The sequence below is a fragment of the Orbicella franksi genome, chromosome 3, assembly GCF_964199315.1.
Source record: "Orbicella franksi chromosome 3, jaOrbFran1.1, whole genome shotgun sequence".
Lineage (NCBI taxonomy): Eukaryota > Metazoa > Cnidaria > Anthozoa > Scleractinia > Merulinidae > Orbicella > Orbicella franksi.
This window is the reverse complement of record NC_138147.1, coordinates 17,730,885-17,754,969: the sequence shown is the minus strand read 5'-3', so window position 1 is coordinate 17,754,969 and position 24,085 is coordinate 17,730,885. Positions and strand designations below refer to the sequence as shown.

General features: G+C 39.2%; 1 protein-coding gene across 1 annotated transcript; it reads right to left on the bottom strand.

Moving 5' to 3' along the window:
• Window positions 1-108: 108 nt before the first annotated feature.
• On the bottom strand, window positions 109-22,096 carry LOC145481641 (exportin-4-like). Its single transcript, XM_081460158.1, has 21 exons — window positions 21,945-22,096; window positions 21,761-21,866; window positions 20,954-21,095; window positions 19,863-20,004; window positions 18,665-18,781; window positions 18,073-18,229; window positions 15,623-15,735; window positions 9,624-9,781; window positions 8,849-9,023; window positions 7,843-8,227; window positions 7,121-7,345; window positions 5,217-5,595; window positions 4,938-5,112; window positions 4,050-4,343; window positions 3,288-3,354; window positions 2,925-3,035; window positions 2,280-2,362; window positions 2,033-2,163; window positions 1,514-1,637; window positions 1,227-1,319; window positions 109-831 (listed from the first exon to the last, which is right to left on the bottom strand). Exons 1-21 carry the CDS (start codon window positions 21,990-21,992, stop codon window positions 634-636), a joined length of 3,423 nt encoding a protein of 1,140 aa, XP_081316284.1. The 5' UTR covers window positions 21,993-22,096; the 3' UTR covers window positions 109-633.
• Window positions 22,097-24,085: the final 1,989 nt, after the last annotated feature.

Genomic DNA, 24,085 nt, shown 5'->3' with positions numbered 1-24,085 from the left:
ATAATATTTCAGTCAGGCTTTTTCAACAGCAAAAGGTCATATAGATCTACGTTTCAAAATAAATAGAAAGCTATAAAAATACACCTTCATTTGTTCAGTTTGACGATCTTTGTTCAAATCACTAAAATTTATTTACACTTTGAAAACATATTCCGTAGTCACTTTCGTCCCTCAATAGGGGTGCACCGATTTTCTCTCTAATCGTTGGCGACGAATCCTTTCAGTACGAATAGGTCCACTAAAATTGTGTTACAAAAGCATCTTTCCAGTGAAATCTTGAGGAGTTTGATCTCTGTAAGGTTTTTAGAAACCGGAAGCTCTTTCGCCTAGGTACCAAAAACGTTTCGAACCTTCTCAACCTCACACGATAACTTCCCTGCCTTACTGATATTCTTGTGTAGAATCTTCTCTTTGACTTGCGTAGAAATAACGCTGACATAGACAGGGAGAGAACGGTCCATTCGTACTTCATTGGTTTCCAGTTTCCTTTGCTCGATCTCTCGTGCCCAGTTCTCCCATCTATCTGGCGCGGCTGACTCGTGATTGGGCCTAAACCAAAGTGGTCAGCGTCACTTTGACAGCTAGTTACGCTGCACTTCATTGGTTACTGCTCCAGCTCCTACAGCATGGGGTCTACTTGACGCAGAGAAACCCTTTCACACAGGCAAGGAACGTGTCTAGGCTTTTTCTGAACCTCACCTTGTTCAGTCTGTCCAGTGATAACTTCATGTCGCTGGGAGTGAGTTGATTAAATGCGTCTAAAAGACGCTGACAAACAACTTGGTCCGTCTGTTGTGCTAGAAGACTGCGAACCAACTCGGTATAATACAACTATACAGAAAAAAAAAGAAAAAAGAAAAAACAAGCAAAAAATTCAATAGTGGCACCCCAGTAGTATTCTTTAACGACTCTGACGAGGTAATAGGAAACCCTGATCAAGAACCACAAGTTCACGACGTGAACATGGTTACATTGGTCACGGACTCTAATTTCTCAACGCAAACATGGACTCACAAATAACCAAGAAGGCAGAGAGGGTGAGGGGCCGCCAATCTTTCTCATCTCCCTCCCTCTACCGACCAGCTTGCAATGATTACAGTGAATCTTTTCGCGCGCCCAACGATCTGACAAAATAGAGGCTCTGATCGTCTAAGCAGGAATGGTAAGGATTAACAATCCGTGTACTAGTATTGTAAGGTTAAATTATTTGTTGATAGCGTCATAACCTGGTGACAGCAAATCAAGGCGAGAAACGCTTCTGCTGCAGGTTGAAGCAGATCCATGTCAAAGGACTGTAGAAGGAGCATGTCAAACAGAGTCTGGAGAAGGAAAACGAAACACTGTAAGATAAAAAGTAGTGCCAACCAGATCTTTTGGGTTTCTCTCTGTGCATGTCACACGTACCGTTGAGTGACAGAAATTATCAGCCAGTTCTTACACTTGCCTATACAGTGTTATTTTATATATTTTATACTGTCTTATTTTTAGAGTCGAAGCCACCGTCTTTGAGTACCTTCAGGAAATGCTGAAGAATCTCGTGCATGGGAACTTTCACATTTTTCTGTATTTCAAGGTAGCAGTGCGTTGCTAAGGACGATAGAGCCTCCAAAGACATTTTGGTTACATCTGGTCCATAGCTACATCATTAGTCAAGGAAAACACTAAAACAGGTCAGTTAATCTGGGGCGAGTCTCATCCCGCAGTTGCTTGTGGGATAGCCTCTTCCGCGCACGATCCTGATGCTTGTCACACAATCTTTCCTCCAGGACGAAGGAAGGGCGTGTGACGATCCATGAAAACGTCTGTGCAGGAGGCTACTCGTGGGACCGTCTTGGAGACAATATGGCATCTGTCTTTTGTTTTTTTCTCCAGTAACGGTCGTACAATCGACTGTGGGACGAGACTCGCCGAAGATTTCTTCTCGTTCCTAAAGTAGGAATGAAAATAAAGAAGGTAACTTTCCCAGTCTAAGATGAGGATTTCGTCAATCTTGGAGTAACAGTATCTCAACAAAATTAATGGAAAAGGATACTTTGAGAGCCCCACTTCTAATGAAGCCATTAGGTTCTTGAAAAGTTCGTCTGGCAAGAGAGATATCTTAGCTGGGTACATCTCACACAGGCAGGTCGTAAGTTTGAAAAACTCGGAACACAGCACCGGAAACTGAAACAAATAGTCAATTACTGATTTATACGGAACTTTGAGAAAGAAGTAATTCCAATCTCGCAAGCGATAAATTACGAATGTAAGAACAAAAACTGAGGTGCGGGTGGGCTCACCTTGAGTACTTCGGAGGACATAAGAGGCATGACTACATGAAGACCGTACAGAGCTACGTCAGGCGCTGATACTTTCTGGTCTTCTACAAATGAGAGGGACAAACATTAGGGTCTCCATCGAACTGGCTACTGTATATAGAGGAACATACGCGGCTTAAGGCTGTCCAACTTCCTTCCCAGTGTATTACCTCGATGGAATCATTGAACACGCGTACTGCAAGGTCAAGTCTGTATACGAGCCCAGTGGCCCAACAGGCCGGTGCTTATCTCCGGTTTCATGTTTTTCACTGAACACACGTACGTTCATGTAAACTATCATCTTCGTCACCTTCCCGTATCCTCGTCTCGTCTGTCGATGTAAATTGCTTTGAAAGGAGGAGCACGTCTTAAGAACAAACTAAATAAACCGGGATTGTCTCCTCGTCAGCGTAAACCGTTCAATCAACCAGAAAGGAAAACGAGAAAGGAAAACAAGTATCCGCTTAAACAAGTTTCCAATAACATTTTCATTCGGGAATAAAACCTTCGAGGCTATTCTTTGCCGGGCTTTTTGTGCCCCGAAATACGTCCACTGGTATTTTGAAAACGCTGGCTTTCAACACCGAGAAAAATTATTTAATTCAACAGTTAACCAAGTTCACTGACCTGAGCCAAAATTAAGGATATCTTTAGACAGCAGGTTAGTTAGGAGTTTTATCAGAAGAAGAAGGTCGTTCAGTTGTTCCTCTTCTGTGAGAGCTTCCTCGCTTACTTTTCCTGAAAAAAAAAATTCGTTTCGATGACAACAGAGACCTTGAGAACTCAAGCAGCAGAGGAAACCATTTATCAGCTTAAAGTGTACAATTCTAACGCCATTACCTCGGGTAACATTCATGTGATTTTTAATCATGTTGGCATCATTTCCACTTTTACATGTACGTCTATCTAGCCCCTTATAGTGTTTATTTCCCAACGAAATTATTTCGAGGATTGTACGTAAGAACGGCAAATAATTAATGGTGTACTTACCTAAGTTACATTTTCCGTACGTTTGAACAAGTGCCATACAGACTTCATAAAGCCTTGGTATTTCATCCTAAAGAACATGTCATACAAAAAACTTTAACACAAGGAACGGATCTCAAGAAATTTTCGGATCCTATATTATTCGCCACATTTACAGTAACATGTTAAAGCCTAGTTCACACTGGCGACATAAACATAACGACATAAGAAGGTCGTTATGTTTACAGTGTGGACATCCTGACATAACAACATAATAGCAACATAACAGCATGAACATAACGACAAAAGGAAAACGCTGATCTTTTCCTTATGTCTTAATGTCGATGTTCAAATTACCGACATAAGCGATTACGACGTTGTGTCGTTACGTCGCTAGTGTGAACCAGGCCTTACAATTATGATTTTCTTTTTCGCAGCTGGAGTGCTTAGCATTTTTGCAAAACCGTCGTATCGTTAGTCAACCTTACATCGTTTACCCATTTGTTGAGTTATGTTTATTCTTCTTTTCTTATATTTATTCTTCTCGAAGTCAAACTAAAGACACACGAGTACGATACAGAGTTTTTGTCATGTCGCATGCCACGTCGTAGTTCCCCGATGTCCTGAGCTTTAAATCAGTTTTACAAACTAAGAGAACATACATAACACACATACATAACACTCTTCGTGCGTAAGTAGCACATAAGCCCATGTTCTCTTAGTTTTACAAACCAAGAGAACATAGGCCTAATAAATCAAGGGCAAACAAACATTTTTACAACTCACCTCATCAAGATAAGTAATTTGAGAGTCAATGAGATCAACATAAAATTCCAAAACCAGGACAACCACTTCAGGACAGTTTTGATACACATTTAACAGCGCCACACAGTTTGTAAGCACGGGCATGAGATAGCTGAACAGCGTGCGTGCATTGCGGAGATTTGATGCCAGTGCCACGCCTCTAAAGGACTCCAGTAGACTCTGGACTTGACTTTTAATTGGTTCCTTTTGAGATGATTTTGTGAAGTCCGGCTGGTGACAGATTCCCAAGAAGTAAGACTGTAAGGTCTGCAACAGCTGCAAAGAAATAGTACGGTGTTTCAGTATTTGTCTTCAAACTAAAACTAACCTTAGGTGCAGTGTCAATAGAGCGGTTTGCCGTTAAAAGTCGTAAAACCAAACCAGAGTCATAACCCTCGTCAATCACAAAGGACACACACCATCCACTGAACCAATCAAAACTCGAAGCAAATACATATAGCTGACACGAAGCGCGGGAAAATGTGAGCGGTAGAGCTACGATTGGTTCTGGATTTAGTTGTGATTGTATGACAAAGTGGCGCGCGTTTTTTAAGCCAATCGCTCAGCGAGGTAATCATAGCCAAGGCAAAAGAGAATTTCTTTCGACACTCGGAAGAAACCATTCTAAACACGCACAAGCTAAAATGGAGAACAAGGCTGCAGGTTGTGGTCCTTTTGGTGTCTTATTTGTCGTTGCAGGTTTTGAATTTTCCCGCGCAAGTAACAACCAATCAGACGCTCTACACGAATTTAAATCTACGTCATCAGTAAGGAATTTTTTGGGTAGAGCTTTCCTGATTGGTTGTAACGACGCAGGACGCGGGAAAACGTAACCAAGCAACAGCGAATCAGAGACCCCCCACTTCTCACCTGATCTAAGTACTTCTTCCTGACAGCAGTATCGTCCTCAGCCGAGCCTGCCAGGACCAATGCCTGCGTGAGGAAACGCAACACCTCAGGTGGCAGCTCATGTAGCAAGGCTGTTTTAGACATGTGTTCCTGTGCCAAGAGCCACAAGCTTTCAAACGAGATGGCTACCTCTGCTCTGTGGAGAAAAATCAACAATCAGCATTTTAGTGAAAAGTAAATTTTTTGAAAACTTTCCAACAGTCTCAGAGCAGAAACAGAAAGCAATAGATACATGTGTACCTGTTTTTGTTGTTTACCAAACTTAATAACAACATGGCAGAATCCTCGACAATCTGTGACTCTGCAGACCATCCAGACAAGTTGGTCCTGACCTTATCCAAAAGAAACCCTAAGGTCCATTTGCCGCCATCTGTGCCTGTCCCGAACACAGACACGAGTGTCACGCTCAGCTGGTCATACTCCTTTTCATTCGGTATCAGATACGACTTGGCCCAGTGTCGCAGACACCAGACAATTGTCCGTCCCACCTGTGGGCTCAAACGCTCTGACAGTTCAGAGGCTAAAGCGAGTTTTTCCAGATTTGCTAACCGGAAGATGACTGATACAAGTCTCACTACTGGGTCAACCCTTGAGTAGTCCAGTACAGTATTTGAATCTCCTACAACGGGAATAAAATGCCAGTGAGCGAGGATGTAGTTTCAAAATTTGGGGATAAAAGAGCAACGCAACACACTCATAATGTCTTGGCTTTGACAGGGGGCTAAAAAGATGTTTCACTTAATCTTCATCTCAATCAATGCACTATTCAAAGGAAGCATTAAAACTCTACTTTCAAGTGGTGTAGTTTTTTCAATATTCTGATTGCAACCTGTTTTCCTCTCGAAAATCAAAAAGGAGAATAGATCGTTTTCACTGTCACGCAACAAAAAATAAATAAATCGAGAACCATCCAGTGGAAAAAGCTATGAAGTTATGATGTTATAGAAGATAACTAAATAAGGCACTTATCCAAATTTTAGGCATGTGCGTTTCCCCAAACTTCAGATATTCGTCGAAATGTTTCGCCGATATTTACAGAGCCCAGTATGAAAACGCCATGTACCTCCGTGGTACACCAATATGGCGGCCGGAAAATAGCGTAAACATCTGGAACTTACTTTAGCTGTCTAGGTGACTGATTATCAGTACTGATCAAACAAGCATTTACATAACCACTTTTCATAATGCTCTAACTTCTAAAAAGGCTCAAAATCATGAGATAAGTATATATTTTTCGACAAACTCGTTCGTAAGCCTTGTGTCACGCACCTCCATAATCCTGAAATTCAAAATGCTCTGGATTCCAAACGAAGCGCGCTATTGAGCTGTAAAATTGTAAACAGATATAAATATACCGCCTCTTATGCCTGACGAGGATAAAAACTTTGGTGGCTCTTTAGTTTTGGATTTTAATAAGTGATGACGTCACGTGAAAACGATCTATAGGGCGGAGGTTTAAGACAAAAAGGGACTGGAACAAAACAAGGCTATGGAACACAAGAAGACCTCCTCTACCAAACACCCTTTTTTGCATGTGCATTTGGAATGATAAATGCCCGAGAATTGATGAGAGAAAAGGCCGACTAGAAGCAATCAAGACAGTAACATTACTCTTCAGACTGAAAGATAATCACTCTACACAGAGTTTTCCAGAATTTTCACTCATAGGTTAAGGTCATTCCACTGAAATAGAACCTGCACTGAGATTTTTGTGAAACTTTGCCTATTGATTGTTTATATTATAGGAACTTAAATTTTGAAATAAAAATGAGGGGTTCCCATGTTCGTTTAGGAGCAACAGCACCTTGTGTATACCCATATAAATGCTTATAATAGCACCATGATTGTAGTCACGATTGCTTGCTAAATTCACGTTTCCGACGATTGCTTTTTGTTCTACACTGAGAATTGGTCCATATTTATTTTACACAGAGAAATTTATTTCTCAATTCAAAACAACAGAAAAAAATGATAGGTCACCATACTCGTTTGACGATTTACCTCTACGGCGAGGTCCAGCTGTAAAGAAAAAGCCGCCATTTTTTAATGCGCACGTGCTAATCACGCATGAAATTATGCGCAGTAGGGATACGCAATGCAATACTGGGTAATAACCTTAAGCAAAGTAGTAAAACAAATACTACCATAACATTCGCCTTGATGTTGATTTTGTGATGCACAAAGAGTCTGAAAAGTGGCCTGAATATCAACTTGACTTTTTAAACTTGATGAATATGATATAATTTCTTGAGGAATGAGCGGTGTCTCGCCTATGCTTTCATCAGCAAGCAGATAGCCAGAAATCAGAAGAAGCCAATGAAGGTCCTCATATAGGTTATCCGCACTTGACAATTCAGAGGAGATAGACCCTACAAACAAGATGTAAAATGCGGTGTTCAAGATCTAAAAAATAAACTATCATAAAAACTTTTGGGCCAGTAAGAATTGCAATGTCCCTCCGTCTGTCTGTCTGTCTGTCTGTCTGTCTGTCAGTCAGTTTTTCTGTCTGTCTGTCTGTCTGTCTGTTTCTCCGTCAGTCTGTCTATCATTCTGTCTTCGTTTAATTGCTTGTTGAAGGAGCAGTGGACAAATGTTTAGCATATTAAACTCTGGGCCCTGAGGTCTAGGTTTGAAAACTACAATAGCTGGATTAACTGTATTGTGCTCATGGGAAAGGCACTTTACTCTTAGAATTAAAAAGCCTCTCTTCACCAAAGGAGTATAAATGGGCACTGGTGAATTGTAAGCCTAAACAGTGTGGGCAACTATCAGTAACGACTGAATTTTAGATTTTCATAAGGGAGTGAGTGGCAGGGGTTTCATAAGGTATTTGAACATCATTCATGTTGGGCTTTACAGGACATACCTGCAGAATTTTTGACAGCTGAAAGATACCTCTCAAACTGACCAGCCCTACTTTCCAACAACTTTGTCAGGAGGTTAAGAGCATGACCAGGTACAATACGACCAAAACTTCCGATAGTAGACAACTGATCAGCAAAGAGTTCTCTGTCATCACTATCAAGATCGCAGATCTCATCCAGATGAATGCCATTGCTGACTTGAGGTGAAAACGTCCCACGCAAGCCATCTGGAGCAGCCAAGTGACACTGAACATAGCAGTTTAATATCCTTGTAGCACTTTCATTGAAAAGTCCAGCTGGAAACTGTTTAAAGTGCTCCAACAGACTGGCCCATCCCTCCAGGAATTGTTCAACAGCTTCTATAAAGCTTGTGTCTTCTGAGTTAAGCTGGAAGCAAGGAGGCATTTAGAGAAATGAAAAACTAAGCAAAACCCGACTACAAAATCAGCTTATCAATTGAACGTAAATCTAAGTAAATAAGAACAATGCAAGCTCCAGACCTATCTACCTGCAATGCAAAATCTTTAAAAAATACATCTTGGAAAGAGTTTGGTTATATATTAATGCTTAAAATTTTCTTGTAACTGCCCTGGCTGTCAAATTACTAAATCACCCCACCAGCATGGCGCATATTTACTTGAACAGTAATATCAAAATAGCCCATTTCCAAGTTGCCTTAAGTTTCTGTATCAAGGCGAGGCCTGGTGTACAACCATTCCTATGAAAATGAGCTTAATTCGCATGTGAATGAAATGTCATTTTCATATGAATGAAGGGGCACTAGAACTTGTTTGAGAAAGAGGCTAAAGGTAATTCAGAAATGGCCTGTTGGAATCATTTCTCTACTGCATTGTACTTCACAACAATCTAAAGATATTGGATTGATTCTCAAATAAAGGGTTTGTAACTATAAGGACAAAAAACTTGTCTCTCGATAGTGTCTCGAAAAAGTTTATTTGGATAGGAATAGTGGAGTAATAAACTCTTGAAGCCATTTTCATCACTCACTTCTTCCTCCTTGGCAACTGCTTGTAAAAACGAACATGTCAAGTCTGTCATGGCATTTGTGAATAATCGAAGTGTATCAATGTGTATGGCTTTGAATGCTGAACAAGGAAAAACGTAGAGAAGACGGTTCACAATGCTTCCGAGGCCTAATGCCGCTTGTCCATTCATCTCCAGGCTAAAGGAAAACAACAAAACATAACAAAGAAATATTCAGTTTTGGAGAAACTTTTATTGCTATCTTCATCCTTTACAAAGCATTCAGTTCTTTCAGATTTCAAAGCTGCTTGAAGAATCAGGCTTGTTATTCAGTATAGTATCCAATGCAGTAGGAGTGGAAATACATTTGCTCCAGCTGACCACTGCCTGACACACACCTTACCTTATCTTAACAAATAAATTATTTAAGTAAAATGTATTCTTCAGAAAGGTGGCCCACTTATTCTGATTTTTTTAACATGAAGCAACTGAATATCTTGCTACCCCCTACAGATGGGATGCTGAGCAGTGTGGGTCCCCACCACCCCCCCCCCCCTCCCCCCAGCATTGTGTTGGGTTAACCTGGTAGTCTGGTAGTCTGCAGGTACCCATCACACCTTGATGGAGAGAGGCACTGTGAGAGCAAAGTGCCTTGCTAGAGAACACAGCATAACAACTCCAGCCAAGACTCTAACACAGACCTCCTGATCCCAAGTCCAATGCACTAATCATTAGGTCACCACGCCATGCCCCCTCAATTACAATGCAATGGTTGAACTAAAAGTACAGCTGTACTCACCTTTTTGAAAGCTGTAAAAATCCTTGCACAAAATTGGATAAATAGTGTGTTTGTGATATTGTATCTGGGAGTACTGCACCACAGAGAGAAGCCAGCTGGATTAAGCACTGACCACAATGGTGGCACAACTCATCATTTGCCTGCAACTTCACCTGAAGCTACAAGGAAAAACATTCATATGAACAAGCTTTGTTCTATTTGTTCAGCATTCTTCCATAAAGTCAGTCTGTCAACAGTTCTTATGGCAAGTTGCATTGGTGGCAGTCAGTCAGTTGAGGTGGAAACAGCTGACAATAATACTGCAGGCTACTTGCAATATTCATTGTATGCAAAGGGACAGACCATTATATTTTTGAGGGAGGAGGTTTGGACAATTTTTTGGAGCATGAAATTTTTTTCTCACACATAGGTTGTGCATGATATTTTTGGTGGGAAATAGCTTGTGCAAGAATTTGTTTTGAAGTCAAACACAGGACCTGGATTGAAGAAAGCACTTACTCCCTTTTTTCCCCAGCCATGGCTCCCTTTGCCTTTTTTTTTCAGCAGTTTTTGTAGTTAAATGTAGAAATGGCATCAACTCGGAAAAAATCTGAGTTCCAGATGGCATTTGAACCCACAATCCTCCATGATCTAGCCAGACGCTCTAACCACTGAGCTACTGGAAACTCTGTGGTGATCACAGAGGGTCATGGATTCAAATCCCATCTGGAACTCAGATTTTTTGCGAGTTGATGTCATTTCTACATTTAAGAGGCGCCCTCTGTAATTTTCAACTATGGCCATTTGGACCAGAAAAAATCAAATTCCTCAAACTTTCTCAGATGAATGGTCTAGATAAGTGATTCACAAAAATATAACTTTCAGTTCAATTCGATTCGTATTTTAGCGCTGGGGCCACCATCTTGGTTTTGCCCCTCTGAGAGGGCTTTCAGCGGCCATTTTAGGGCACATTTTTAACAATTTGCCATACAAAGAAAACGATCTAAATCCAGGTAAAAACCCTTTATTCCAGACAAGCAAATGTTTCTTGTTACATTGAGAGGCTGTTTTGGCAATTTGATCATCACCTGATTTTTCTACAGAATTTTAAATTTCTTCCCTTTCGGACTACTCATGAAGCGCCATAAAAAAGGCGAAGTTTAAAGGAAAATATCGCCAAAAGTACATCACTTGAGATCCCAAAACTACCCTCCACTTAAAGAGCAATGTCTCACCTGTAAAAACATGCAATAAAATTTTGGGGCAGTTAAAACTGTAAAATGTTAGAAGAAGAAGTTTAAGCTGTGCTTTTGTCAACAAAGACCGCCGTCCTAATTAGCATAATAACGTGAAAATAACGATGCACAGAGAAAATAATGATATATTCCACTTACCTCGCGACATGTCGACAACTGGATGTTCCACGATGCCTCATGTTATATTTCCAGTATGTTTCAGCCACATTTTCGGTAATTAGTGTACGAAATCACTCTCAGACATCGCCACGGTTAAGCAGATTTCAACTCTCCGAAGCCTGCTTCATAACATCTATCAATATTATTTGTCTTTCGCCTCATAAGCCGCCATTTACAAGAAGTTTAACAATTTGCTGAGGTCCTAACTGGCCCAGAACTCTGTTAGCAGCCTTTAAAATCCTCCTCTTAATCGAGGATTCTCATCAAGAACTCGTTTAAGCTCAGTTCTGTTTTGATCTGTTGTGCACCCGCCATTATTCCACAGAATGCGTTACATTTGACAAATGCACATTCCCACGGGTAGGGGTAGGGTGGGTAGGAAGTGAAAATGTAACAGACATTAAAGCCATTTTACGCATTTCTGTGGCTAAACTATTGTAGTAACTGGCTTTCCCGGAATGATTTGAACATGAGCTTCTGCTTGCAGGTATTTTCTAGTTTATTTTTGGAGGGTAGGTGGGGGAGTGGGGTCGTGTATTAAAAAAAAAAAAAGAAAAAAAGAAAACGATAGAGAGTATCAGGTCAAAAGATTATGATCTGTGTATCTTGATCAACTTTATCAGTTCATCAGTGAGGCCCTATTAGGGGTTTTCAGGATACTGGATATTTGGGTAAAAAGTTAATAGGATGGAATAAATTTAGGGGAAATATTAATGGGGTAGAGCATGTTTAGATCAGATAAAACAGGACATTAATTGAGTAGGGAATCGTTGAGCTGGATTTAACAGGATACAAGATATTTAGGACAAAAATTAATAGGATAAGGGATACACCGAAACCCCCCCCCCCCCTTCCCCCCTCCCACTATGGGGCCTCAACAATGGTCAGCTATTTAGGATAAAATAAATGTATGTCAACTGCTATAAGCATTTATTCTGGACTCTTAGTACTTATATCACGGTGGAATATGAAAGTTTTGTATCAGATTTTAGAGGTTTTAAGGTTAGGTAACGCAGCTCCTTGTTAGTAATTTCGAAGCCCACACTTGTTACACTGAATAGATAGATAAAGACGGGGCTGGAGAAATAAACAGAGAATGAAATGTGTCCCGAATTCTGTACCATTTAACAAGAATTTCTTACATGGCAACTTTTGTGTCTGCAAAGCGATCGAGGCACAACATTCCACACAACATTTATTTCATATAAACTTCACATCATTCCACACTATATTTGTAAACAACTACCCTAATCTCATTGACAGCCATTGGTTTTTGCCGAAAATTTTCATTTATTACAAATAGAATACGGATAGAACTCCAATAAAAAGCCTCTTCCTTGTTTTTTCTTTTGTTCAGCATTATACTTGTGTCTTTCGCTGCCCGAAATGCCATCAAATGCTGCGAAAGGCAACAGACTGACAAGCAGTGCGCAAGAAAAGTTTTTCTCGGGTCAGGAAACGGCCATAAAAGTCGAAGCAATTACTGTAGCACAAAAGATGAGGCCAGAATTAGGCGGTTAACCTGTGATGAGTTCCTGACTCCTTGCCACGTTTAAACCTTCCTCTCGCGAATGGCTACAAATCTCAGAAACAGACAGGAGAAGGGGCTCCAACAAGACACAACAACCGCTGAGAATCAAGCTGCAGATATTTTTGACAAGTGTCATTTAACTCATCCAATTGCTTATGACTCATTCAACTTGTGTGCCTTAAACGCATCTGTAATGTCTTTAAAAAGCTAAGCATCAACATTAGTGCTTCGCTTGATAGATGCGGATATTTTAAAGCGGCCTGCCTAGGGTTGAAAACTAGTCTTGTGCAGACATGCAGCTGTGCTCCATCACAGAACTGAATGACATTAGTGGCTGTGGGGTGCCTCAGGCGCATAACGAATGGTGCCTACAAAATACAAACGTGTTTCCGCCAGATTAAGCAAACGTGGAAAAAGTAGATCTTAGCCAGGGTTATTAGAATCCACAAAGAAAACTGGGGGTAGTCATTAATTTTTCCGAGATAATTAGCTAATGCTGAAGGTAGCATTTTTCTGACAAAAAGGTAAAAATATTTCTTCACAGATTCTCCTAAGGTTCGCCTTTACATGCAGAAAACTAAACATATTAAAAAACATTTTTAAACTACGTGGTAAGTGGTAACATAAAAACCACTTTTGATATGTATTTAATAACAGAATCGTCGCAACAGCACTCCTCTGGCTTAGCCAAAATACAGTCTACATAACTTTTCCTCACAGCCAAAAACTAATGCACTGTCGGATAGGCTTGCCACTTCCAATTCATACCATAAAATGTAGCTGTAATCACCCCTTTTTAAAAAGTTAAATGAGTTGTTTTATCCTTTCGAAAACTTTGTCGGTGTCCGTTACATTTTTTCCTGTTACTTTCCAAGTAAGTTAAACATTGACGTCTCGCAATTGTTTTGCGCGCGCATTATGCCATCTACAGTTGAATTTCAGTATGATTTTTTCTACGGATACGATAAAAGCTAGCGTTTCAGCTGGAAGTCGTTCACAGTTAGTGCTTAGCGATATGCTGCTTTTCTGGTAATCCCGGTTTTAGTACAGGCTCGTAATTTTAGTGCAAAATTTGTTTCGGCCACAATAGGATTTTTTTTTAAGTTGCACGCTTGGTAGGGTAGTTAATTACATCACTAGTTCCAACCCAAGCGCGCGCCTGGCCTTTAAACTATGCCTAAAATGGAAGGCACTGTCCTTAACTGCCCTTCAGTAATTTTCTGAGCATTTTCTTTTCTGATGCAAAAGTGAAACGGCTAAGAAAATGTAAGAAGTTTCAATAAAATGTCGCTTATCATTACTTCCTGCGCACTATTCGTCAGTCTGTTGTCTTTTGCAAAATTTGATGGCACTTCCGGCAGCGAAAGACACGACTGTCCCGCTTTATCTGATCTAAACATTATCTACCCCATTAATTTTTCCCCTAAATTTCTTGCATCCTGTTAATTTTTTACCCCAAATATCCAGTATCCTGAAAACCCCTAATAGGGCCTCACTGATGAACTGATAAAGCTGATCAAGATACACAGATCATAATCTTTTAACTTGATACTGTCCATCGTTTTCTTTTTTCCCTTTTTTTTTTTTTTTCTAATACACGACCCCCCCCCCCCACCCTCCAAAAATAAACTAGAAAATACCTGCAAGCAGAAGCTCATGTTCAAATCATTCTACAATAGTTTAGCCACAGAAATGCGTAAAATGGCTTTAATGTCTGTTACATTTTCACTTCCTACCCACCCTACCCCTACCCGTGGGAATGTGCATTTGTCAAATGTAACGCATTCTGTGGAATAATGGCGGGTACACAACAGATCAAAACAGAACTGAGCTTAAACGAGTTCTTGATGAGAATCCTCGATTAAGAGGAGGATTTTAAAGGCTGCTAACAGAGTTCTGGGCCAGTTAGGACCTCAGCAAATTGTTAAACTTCTTGTAAACGGTGGCTTATGAGGCGAAAGACAAATAATATTGATAGATGTTATGAAGCAGGCTTCGGAGAGTTGAAATCTGCTTAACCGTGGCGATGTCTGAGAGTGATTTCGTACACTAATTACCGAAAATGTGGCTGAAACATACTGGAAATATAACATGAGGCATCGTGGAACATCCAGTTGTCGACATGTCGCGAGGTAAGTGGAATATATCATTATTTTCTCTGTGCATCGTTATTTTCACGTTATTATGCTAATTAGGACGGCGGTCTTTGTTGACAAAAGCACAGCTTAAACTTCTTCTTCTAACATTTTACAGTTTTAACTGCCCCAAAATTTTATTGCATGTTTTTACAGGTGAGACATTGCTCTTTAAGTGGAGGGTAGTTTTGGGATCTCAAGTGATGTACTTTTGGCGATATTTTCCTTTAAACTTCGCCTTTTTTATGGCGCTTCATGAGTAGTCCGAAAGGGAAGAAATTTAAAATTCTGTAGAAAAATCAGGTGATGATCAAATTGCCAAAACAGCCTCTCAATGTAACAAGAAACATTTGCTTGTCTGGAATAAAGGGTTTTTACCTGGATTTAGATCGTTTTCTTTGTATGGCAAATTGTTAAAAATGTGCCCTAAAATGGCCGCTGAAAGCCCTCTCAGAGGGGCAAAACCAAGATGGTGGCCCCAGCGCTAAAATACGAATCGAATTGAACTGAAAGTTATATTTTTGTGAATCACTTATCTAGACCATTCATCTGAGAAAGTTTGAGGAATTTGATTTTTTCTGGTCCAAATGGCCATAGTTGAAAATTACAGAGGGCGCCTCTTAACATTTCTTATAATACTCACTTTGGACTGTTTTTGCTGTGTAGGAATTATCTTTTTTGGAAATAACCCACTCCTACCTCCTCAAAAAAATAATGGTCTGTCCATGAGTTTCATACACAGTGGCATGTTCCCTGCCTTGATAGGATTTTTTTTCTTTTCTCAATCTTAAAATCTTGTTTGTTTTTAGTAAAATATCATTACATGTAGCTCTTACGGTGTCTTTGAAGTTTCTCCTGGGTTTGTAACCAATTATTTCAAGGTTTTTTTCAGTGTTATAGAAGATGTTCTTTTTAAGTGTCACAGCATAAAATTTGTACCTTGAAAAAAAGCTCCACTAGTGCAGGGTCAAAGAGAAGTTCTCTCCAAGATGAACCTGGTTTAAACAAAGTCACAGGTGCCATCTCCCCCAACAGAGGACATCTTTTGTGATGTGAGTTAGTCAAGGAAGAAAGACTTTCTTTGTATTCAGAATAAAAACTCTATTAATAAGTAAATATATTGATTCAATTGAGGCCTTGAGCTACTGTATTTTAATTCCAAGCCTTCGCTGTTCTACGGCAGCATCAGAGAATGAAAGAAAATATTCCATAGTGTGTGATATGAAAGTGGTGTAGGTGACGTGAATGATAGAATATATTAAAGACAATGAGTCTAAATATATGGACAATAGCTAATGAGTTTAAGTGATAAAGCGGTTAAGAGTGATTTTATGAGAGTGTCGAGAATCGGAAGACAGTCACGAAAAATCAATTTTTCTTTTATTTCACCAAAACATACCTTTGGCTGGACTTATTCATGGAAAAATAGTTTAAAGTTCCAACGATTTATTTTACGGCCAAAATTTAAGAAAGTTCGAAATTTGCATATAATGGCGGTTTTCGTGGCTTAAAATGTTCAGAATTTCACGCTTCTTTACGAAAATCGCAGGGGCGTAAAAACAATCCTATGAAAACGAACTTGGCACAAATATTATTTCATTCTTATACTTTAAAATCATGTAATAAGTTTCTTGAAGTTTAGTTTGTAGCTTTTTAATGAAGTGTATTTGTACAGCCGCCATTTGTGTCTCTTGGCAAGGAACAAATAAAGGCCAACTTTGGCTAGTATAAATGGCCTCTGGTATATATCATTTGGTCAAAATATCTACATTCTAGGAAACCTTGGTTATTGTTTTTTTCAACTGAAAAGTTATAGCTCTAGGAATTAAAATGTTCCCCGTCAGTAAAATAAAATGTTACGGCATGTAAGCAAGTTCAATTTTATGCAAATCACAAGGCTATTCTTTGGAAGTCAACGGTTTAAAACAGGAAACATCGACTCACTGTTACTTACGTTCCTTCTGCTGCTATAGAAACGATTTTAACTTCCCAGTGTCCTTATGAGCTGTTGTAAAATATTTCCAGTAAAACAGCGAGCATAAATGGCCATAAAATTTGACAAGGTCGACAATGTTTGTATTTGAGATGAGACACTGAGTGGCACACACAGTCCTGGCTGTTTTCATCATCTTGCTCAGTCGAGAGTCCTTTAAAAATATGATAGAATATATGCTTCAAACCGCAGTAAATTAGTTTCTCATATCCATATGCCTCATGTCAACTCATGAGTAAATAAATCAGTCCCCGTACACTGAATAAACAACTCGACTGACCTCTGAGGTCAGGAGGTCACCTGATATGTCGTTATGTTACTTTTCCCCGGTTTCACATTACACACGTAACGCCGTATTTAAGGGCGTTCACGCGAAAATTTTCCAGTGGATAGATTTTTTCTTAATTTTTACAGCAGTCAGATAATGAGTTACTTGTGTCAGAAATGCACAAAAAGGGGGGGTCACCGACTTTGTTTCAGAGATAAAGCGTGTAGAAAACTACCTGATTTTGAAAATTCAGCATGGTCTACAGGGGTATATAGTTAAAAAAGCCGAATGTGACACTTCATTAAAAAGCTACAAACTAACCTTCGAGAAACTTATTACACGATTTTAAAGTATAAGAATGAAATAATATTTGTGCCAAGTTTTGTTTTCATAGGATTGTTTTTACGCCCCTGCGATTTTCGTAAAGAAGCGTGAAATTCTGAACATTTTAAGCCGCAAAAACCGCCATTATATGCAAATTTCGAACTTTCTTAAATTTTGGCCGTAAAATAAATCATTGGAACTTTAAACTATTTTTCCTTGAATAAGTTCACCCAAAGGTATGTTTTGGCGAAATAAAAGAAAAATCGATTTTTCGTGATTGTCTTCCAATTCTCGACACTCTCAGAAAATCACTCTTAAAACAACAAATTTGGCTTGGAATTAAAATACAGTAGCTCAAGGCCTCAATTAAATCAATATATTTATCTATTCCATAATGCTATTGAAGGACAACTTCAAACCTCTATTAATAAGCATTTGCCGGAAAAACAATGGTTTGTCCACCTCATGAATACAAACAATCATATTGTCTTTCACTGATATAAGGACACAAACTTTCACCACATTTTAATTCTACAAACTAGTCAGTGGTTAAAGAGTCACTATAGAGCCAATGACAATGAGGATGACAACGATGATGATCATCATGGTGATGTTTTTGTATCTATTCTCTCAACATGTTCCTGCCATTCATGAACACATGAAAACATGTGACCAGTACAGTGTATCTATCAACAGTGCAATATTTGACACTACAATTAAACCTGTCTAGTTTTCTGCTATACAATGATAGGTGGCCATTGTCCAGTAACTTCAGCAAGCACATGCTAACGACTAAAAGGATATGATAGTGAGAAAAATCCCAGTTCAGGATCTGTTCTGCCAAAGACAACAATCGAACCAATGCTGAAATGTCTTCAGGAGATAGCAGGCTCAACTCTGTGAGTAAGGACTGCTGCAAAGTTTGTACCACCAGCATGAAGATTTGTTGAAGAACCTGCACCTGTTACAGAGAAAAGCCCATTACTGCCGAGAATTCACAACAAAACAGTGCCTAAACTGTCGTATGCAAATCACTTGCATTATCCTCATAGAGGTCTGTCACAGGTAAGTACTTCTTTATCCACTAGATTATGATAGATCACTACCAGTGGACAGCATAGTTTGTTTTCTTTTTCTTTTCTCTTAAGCACTAGATACATATTACCATACATACAAATACACTTTATTTCAACTGAAATAATCAGAGAAGCTTTACTGAGCTAATATCTTTGAGAAAGAAAGATAGTACTATACGGATAACATTGTCAACCCTTTGAACATTTGGGCCCTGCTGAATAAAATCAAACTATTGTTATAGTCACTTCCAGGAACTAAATATGGCAAAAATTGTTCTGAGAATATTAACAGTAAATCCCTTTAAGATTGTCATACATACCTCAAAAGCTTTCTTGCAACGGACGTGGAATTCCCAACTCAAGCCAATGTCACTACTGCGTGTCAGGAATGCAAACTCATTCAATAAAGCCTTTAGGATCAAGCAACCCAAAATTTGCTACAAATGAAAACAATAAGCTTCAGATCAGTTATAAAATATTAGTGGCATAGAATTCCTTTGCTTTAGCAAGAACAAGATTTCTAAGATAACCTAGTGATGTCACAGGTTGATGAGAATAATAAAAAACCCTTTTCACTTTGTTTAGTAATGGCATTTGGAATTTCCACACTTTTTTAAAGAACAGATTTGGCAATGATATGAAAACAAAATTCTAATTAACAAATTAAGAAGCCTTGACTGTGCTCTGTTCTGTTGTAAAACATGCAGAAGTGGGAGAGCATGAAAGAAGTGTTAGGGGTAAACACAAGATGTAGTCGAGTGTTTCTCCAAATGACTCATGCAGCTATGTTTAATGCAGATAAAAAGCTTGTTGTCATTTTGTTTGTCTGAGTCATAGAGGACGTTTAATTTGAGTCAAATGCTGAAGCAAAAATTTGAACTTCAGCTTGCCACAGCTTGCATCTGTATTCTGACAAAGCATGCTGTTTCAAACAATCCGAAGGCACAATTTCTGTATCAAAACTTTATTACTAGGGTATCTAAAAGATAGCAATGCTGCGGCACATTCTGTTTTATGTCCAAATATAGTTCAGATCACCATTTGCTTTTTTGTCACGATCCCTTGTCACACCTCGCCATTGATGCGTCATCATGCACGAAATAGTGATCTGAACTATGTTAAAATAAAACGATACACATCAACTTCCCCTTTACCAGATCGCGAAAATCGAAAGATGTGGAAATTGTCGAAGCAGAAATCTAACTTACAAATTCGCTAATGGTACGCATTAAATGTCTCTAGAATGTTGACAGACTGTATCCAGGACGTGTCCATCATGAAGTGTGAAAATGCTAAAGCTTTAGCTTAAATTCATGTTTGGATGAAAAGGAATTATAATGGTAAACAGAGTAAGCCTCAGATAATGTCTAATTTAATACTCAGTTACTTATTGATACAAAGTCTAGAGGTTTTGCCTTGGGGAGGATCAGTTGAGTTGTATATTCACTGTACAGCACACTCTTTTATGAGAATGTAATCTGACTCAATAAACATTTAATAAGTTATGTTAATACCCACCATGTCCCTATTATTGCTAGTCAAAAGCTGAGTAACATCTCTCAGCAAAGACTCTTGGATTGTTTGTGAATTTCCCAAAATGCTTCGCTTGCAAATGATAGCCACCACTTGCAAGACTTGCTCTTTGACATATTTTTGGATTCTACAAAGAGAGACAAAAACAAATTCAGTTAAATATATCTCTAGAACATTAGAGGCAGACCATAGCAATCAATCGAATAATCACAAAGATCCACAATATCAGGTCGTTGCGTTGCACTGTGCTGCTTTGCTGTGCTTTGCTGTGCTTTATTTTGCTACTAGAAGACTGCATCCTTCTCGCCAGGTTAGATGTTATTCAAGCAAACCAGTTTTATATTTAAAATTACCAAATTTCTAGAATTATTGGGTGCATACATGAAGAGCTAACAGCATCTCCTATATGTAAACAAAAATAAGAAGGATCTGTGCAGTACAAGAGACACAATCCATAGGCATACATGACATAGTCAATGCTCAAGGGTGATTATGTGCATTTAGGGTGATTATGTGTAAGAATCCTTTACAGCAAAGCAAAATAATAATAATAATAATAATAATAATAATCAATCTTTATTTGTGCTCACTCTTGCTAAAGAAAAAATTACCCCTCCAGACCACCCCCACGGACTACCCTGAATCAGTGCTAGAAATAACAGTCAATCATCAAAAGGATGAATTGACTCCTTTTCTTATGTTGAATGTTGATTTTCAGGAAGGACATGACTTCTGAGAAAATAACCATTATCCAATAAGCAATAACTATCTCTGTCACAGTTTCGAGCCCTTTAACCATGTATCTAACCAACTTTTTTGGATGGACAATAACTTCAAAGGAAGAAGTCAAAACGTGTTGGTTAAATGATCAGACATCATGTCCGATCATCGTGTGAAATTGGCCAGACATATTCAACATTTGGTTGGACAATGTCTGATGACTGACTGTTATTTCCAGCACTGATTCAGGGTAGTCCATGGGGGTAGTCTGAAGGGGTAAGTCCACTCAGTGCATGTCAGGGTTTTCAACTCTCCCCTTGATTATGCCCCTCAAACTATTCTGTTACATTCCTTACCCATGTTTATGGGTCACAAATGTCAATAGAAATGATCTCAGGGATTCAATGTCTGCTTTGTCAAGAATGCTCCACTCACGAAGGATGGCTTCTTTGATGGTTGAAGCAGCTTGAAACAGCACATAATCATTCCTGCTTTGTTCTGTGAAAGAAAGAAAGCAGATATTTACTTATAAAAGGGCAAAGAAAATCACCAACTTTAAGTATTCTGGAGCACAATGTACAACCCAGATTTTATTAGTTTTCTTCTGTAAATGAGCACAAATGCTTGTCTTGTCTTAAAATTGTCTTGCATCTTGTTTTCTGCAGTCGTTAGCAGTGTTGTCAGTTCATTCGTGCATTCACACTCTTGTCTGTTCCCTCTAGAAATCCCCCCATGCCCTCAGAATTCCAGTCGTAAGTACCCCCCATACCTTTGGATTTCCAGTTCAAAAGAACCCCCTTGCCCACGGAATTCCAAAGAGCTGCCCGTAGCATAGGTATGGATATTTTCTGGAATCACCCTATGTTCCAGCACAAACCAATTAAAAATGAAACTGATAAATATATTGATGACAACATGAACTGCCAAAAATCAATGTCAACAGTCAATGCCAAGTAATATTAGGAAAAGTTAAACGAGACCAATCGATGAAGAAGAGAACCGTGACTGTTAATTACACGATCGACTTTTATTGATTGTTAATTGCTGGCGATTAACCCCTGATCATTGATTTTCATCGAGGATTGTGTTAACCATAGTTTGTTCTGACTGAATCGATCAAAGACATTGTATGAGAAGGGTATTGTTATACTCTAAATTATTACCTAAGATGTGCTTGCATGCTGCATAAGGCGACTTAGATCTTCTAAAACTCAGGAACACTTGTTCGGCGGCTTGGCGCTGTTCTTGCGTCACCAAAGATGGCGGCGCCTAGGAAAGACACACGTGAAACCGGTTTATGCGTTCATTGATTTTGAATGGTTTAAAAAGAAACATGCAAACACTCACCATCACTATAGAGGCCGAATGTTCCAGCTCCTGGATAGAAGTCATCATTGGCCAGCCGTAAAACGATGTTTTGCGAGTGAACTACATCTTACATTGTAAACCGTTCAGCTAAACATTGTATTACTGCGATTTCCACTTGGAAGAATGGCACTAGCATTCCACAACAGTGGTGTCCAATTTCCTCTCGGACAGTGACGTACACGAGGGGACCGGTGTGAAAAGGGAAGAGTAGCAGAAAATTATTTCCCCGCTACAGTATTAATAGTAAGGGTTTAGGAACAACCACAGAGAGAACTACGTTGCTAAAGAACAAAACTTTTCTGTCCATCTCTTATCATTTTTAGGATTTCTCACCTAAATTAAAAGGGTAATATAGGTGTATAGATTTAGCCATGCCTAAAAGCGGAGCTCCTGGACCCAGCTGTTCAAAGCCTGATTAAGATAACCCAGGTTAAGCGAGAACTTTGATTTAAATTTTGCAACTTTGCAGCGAGGTTTTCTGTAGATTGTTTGGCCTTCTGTTTTGAGTTTGAATAATCTCAAAATACACTAAACAAAAGCAGTAAAAAAAAATCTGTATACAAGAACTATTTATACTTCTGTTAACTTTAATCCTGGGTGAGCATTAACTGGCTTTTGAACAACCCGGTCCCGTTTACAACAAGTTAATCTGACATGAGCCCGTGATCCAATAAAAAACCAGCACTTGGTCAGCGGTCAACTTTAAAAAAAGTGTGACCTCGGTGAGCTCTAAACTTGAGCCCGCACTATGGCCACATGATACTGGTTAGCGGATACCTTGTTTTGATGGGTGTCAATTAACCATAACATGGATGTACAATATCAAAGAAGGAGGCTACAAATCAAGGCTGTATGTTTCTGTCAACCTTTAAGCTGGAGTACAACCGCCATTTTGCACGACTCTGTCGTCGCTGTCGTCGTGCTTAGGCGCCCATGAGCAATACCACTAGCCATGATAACCATACATGGGTATGGGGCTCCACTTGGGGGCCCTTCAGGCTGCCGGAACTCCGCTAAAAAAGGTTTTCCTTGTAATTAAAGGTACTGTATACCCAAACCAAGATTACTAAAAAGAGAGGATTAGTCAGTAACCATGTGAAACTATCCCCCATGAAGACAAATAAATCCAGGCACCCCTTTAAAATATTGTTCTGGTAATAACCCCATACAAATTTTCCTTTGTATATTTGTTTATAACTCGTGGAAAATAAATATTAGCACAGAGAAAAGGATCATTTCAGCAATGAAAAACTGAAAAACCAAAAACGTCAACCTTAAATAATTCCACATTTCCCTACTAGACTTGAACTGACTGTAGGAAGCTAAATTCTTTCAGTTGCTGGCAGACAGGGAGGTTTTTGCTTTTGTGTAGCTTTGAATGGGAACAGGACTTTAATCTATGGTGACTGCAGTGTAAGGGCTATGAAGGAGATTTTTCAACAAAGAAACATTTTTCTGCAAGAATAATTATATCTGTATGCAGTAAGCTGCATAATGTATGGTGTGAAGTAGATTGTTCGATGTCACCTTCCCACGTGTCTACCATGAAGTTCAAGAAAGAAGTGATAACAATTCTAGTATTTCGGGGATTTTCTACACTTTACCAGCTTGGGGCTTTGTTCAATTTAGAATATTGATCACAGGACAGCTGAGTTTTAGATGTAACCAGTCTTTGACTGATACTTCAAGTGCATCATAGTGTTGTCATAAAGTTTTGAGCACCTCCCAGGGATTTGGGGGAACAAGGAACAGGATTATTTAATTCAATGGGCAAAGGATATTTTTTGGATTAATTTGAGGGAACAAGGGAGAAAAAGTGAAATTTTCAAGGGATCAAGGGAAAGTGAATGTTAACCCCTCCCCTTGGAGACCCTCAGTTTTGAGCCCTTAAGTCACCATTTTCCATGACCTTCACATCCGTAACAACCTTGTTATTGTGGGTGAAATGTATCAACCAAGGATAAGTTCACCTGTAACATCAAGGGCCCATCAAACATACTCAGCCATAACAGGTGTTACAGGTTTTGGCCCTCAATGACAGCCCTGCATCATACAAGAGACAAAACATGTTCAACACTACTTGCTTCCTTTGCACAATAATTATTATTGTGCAAAGGAAA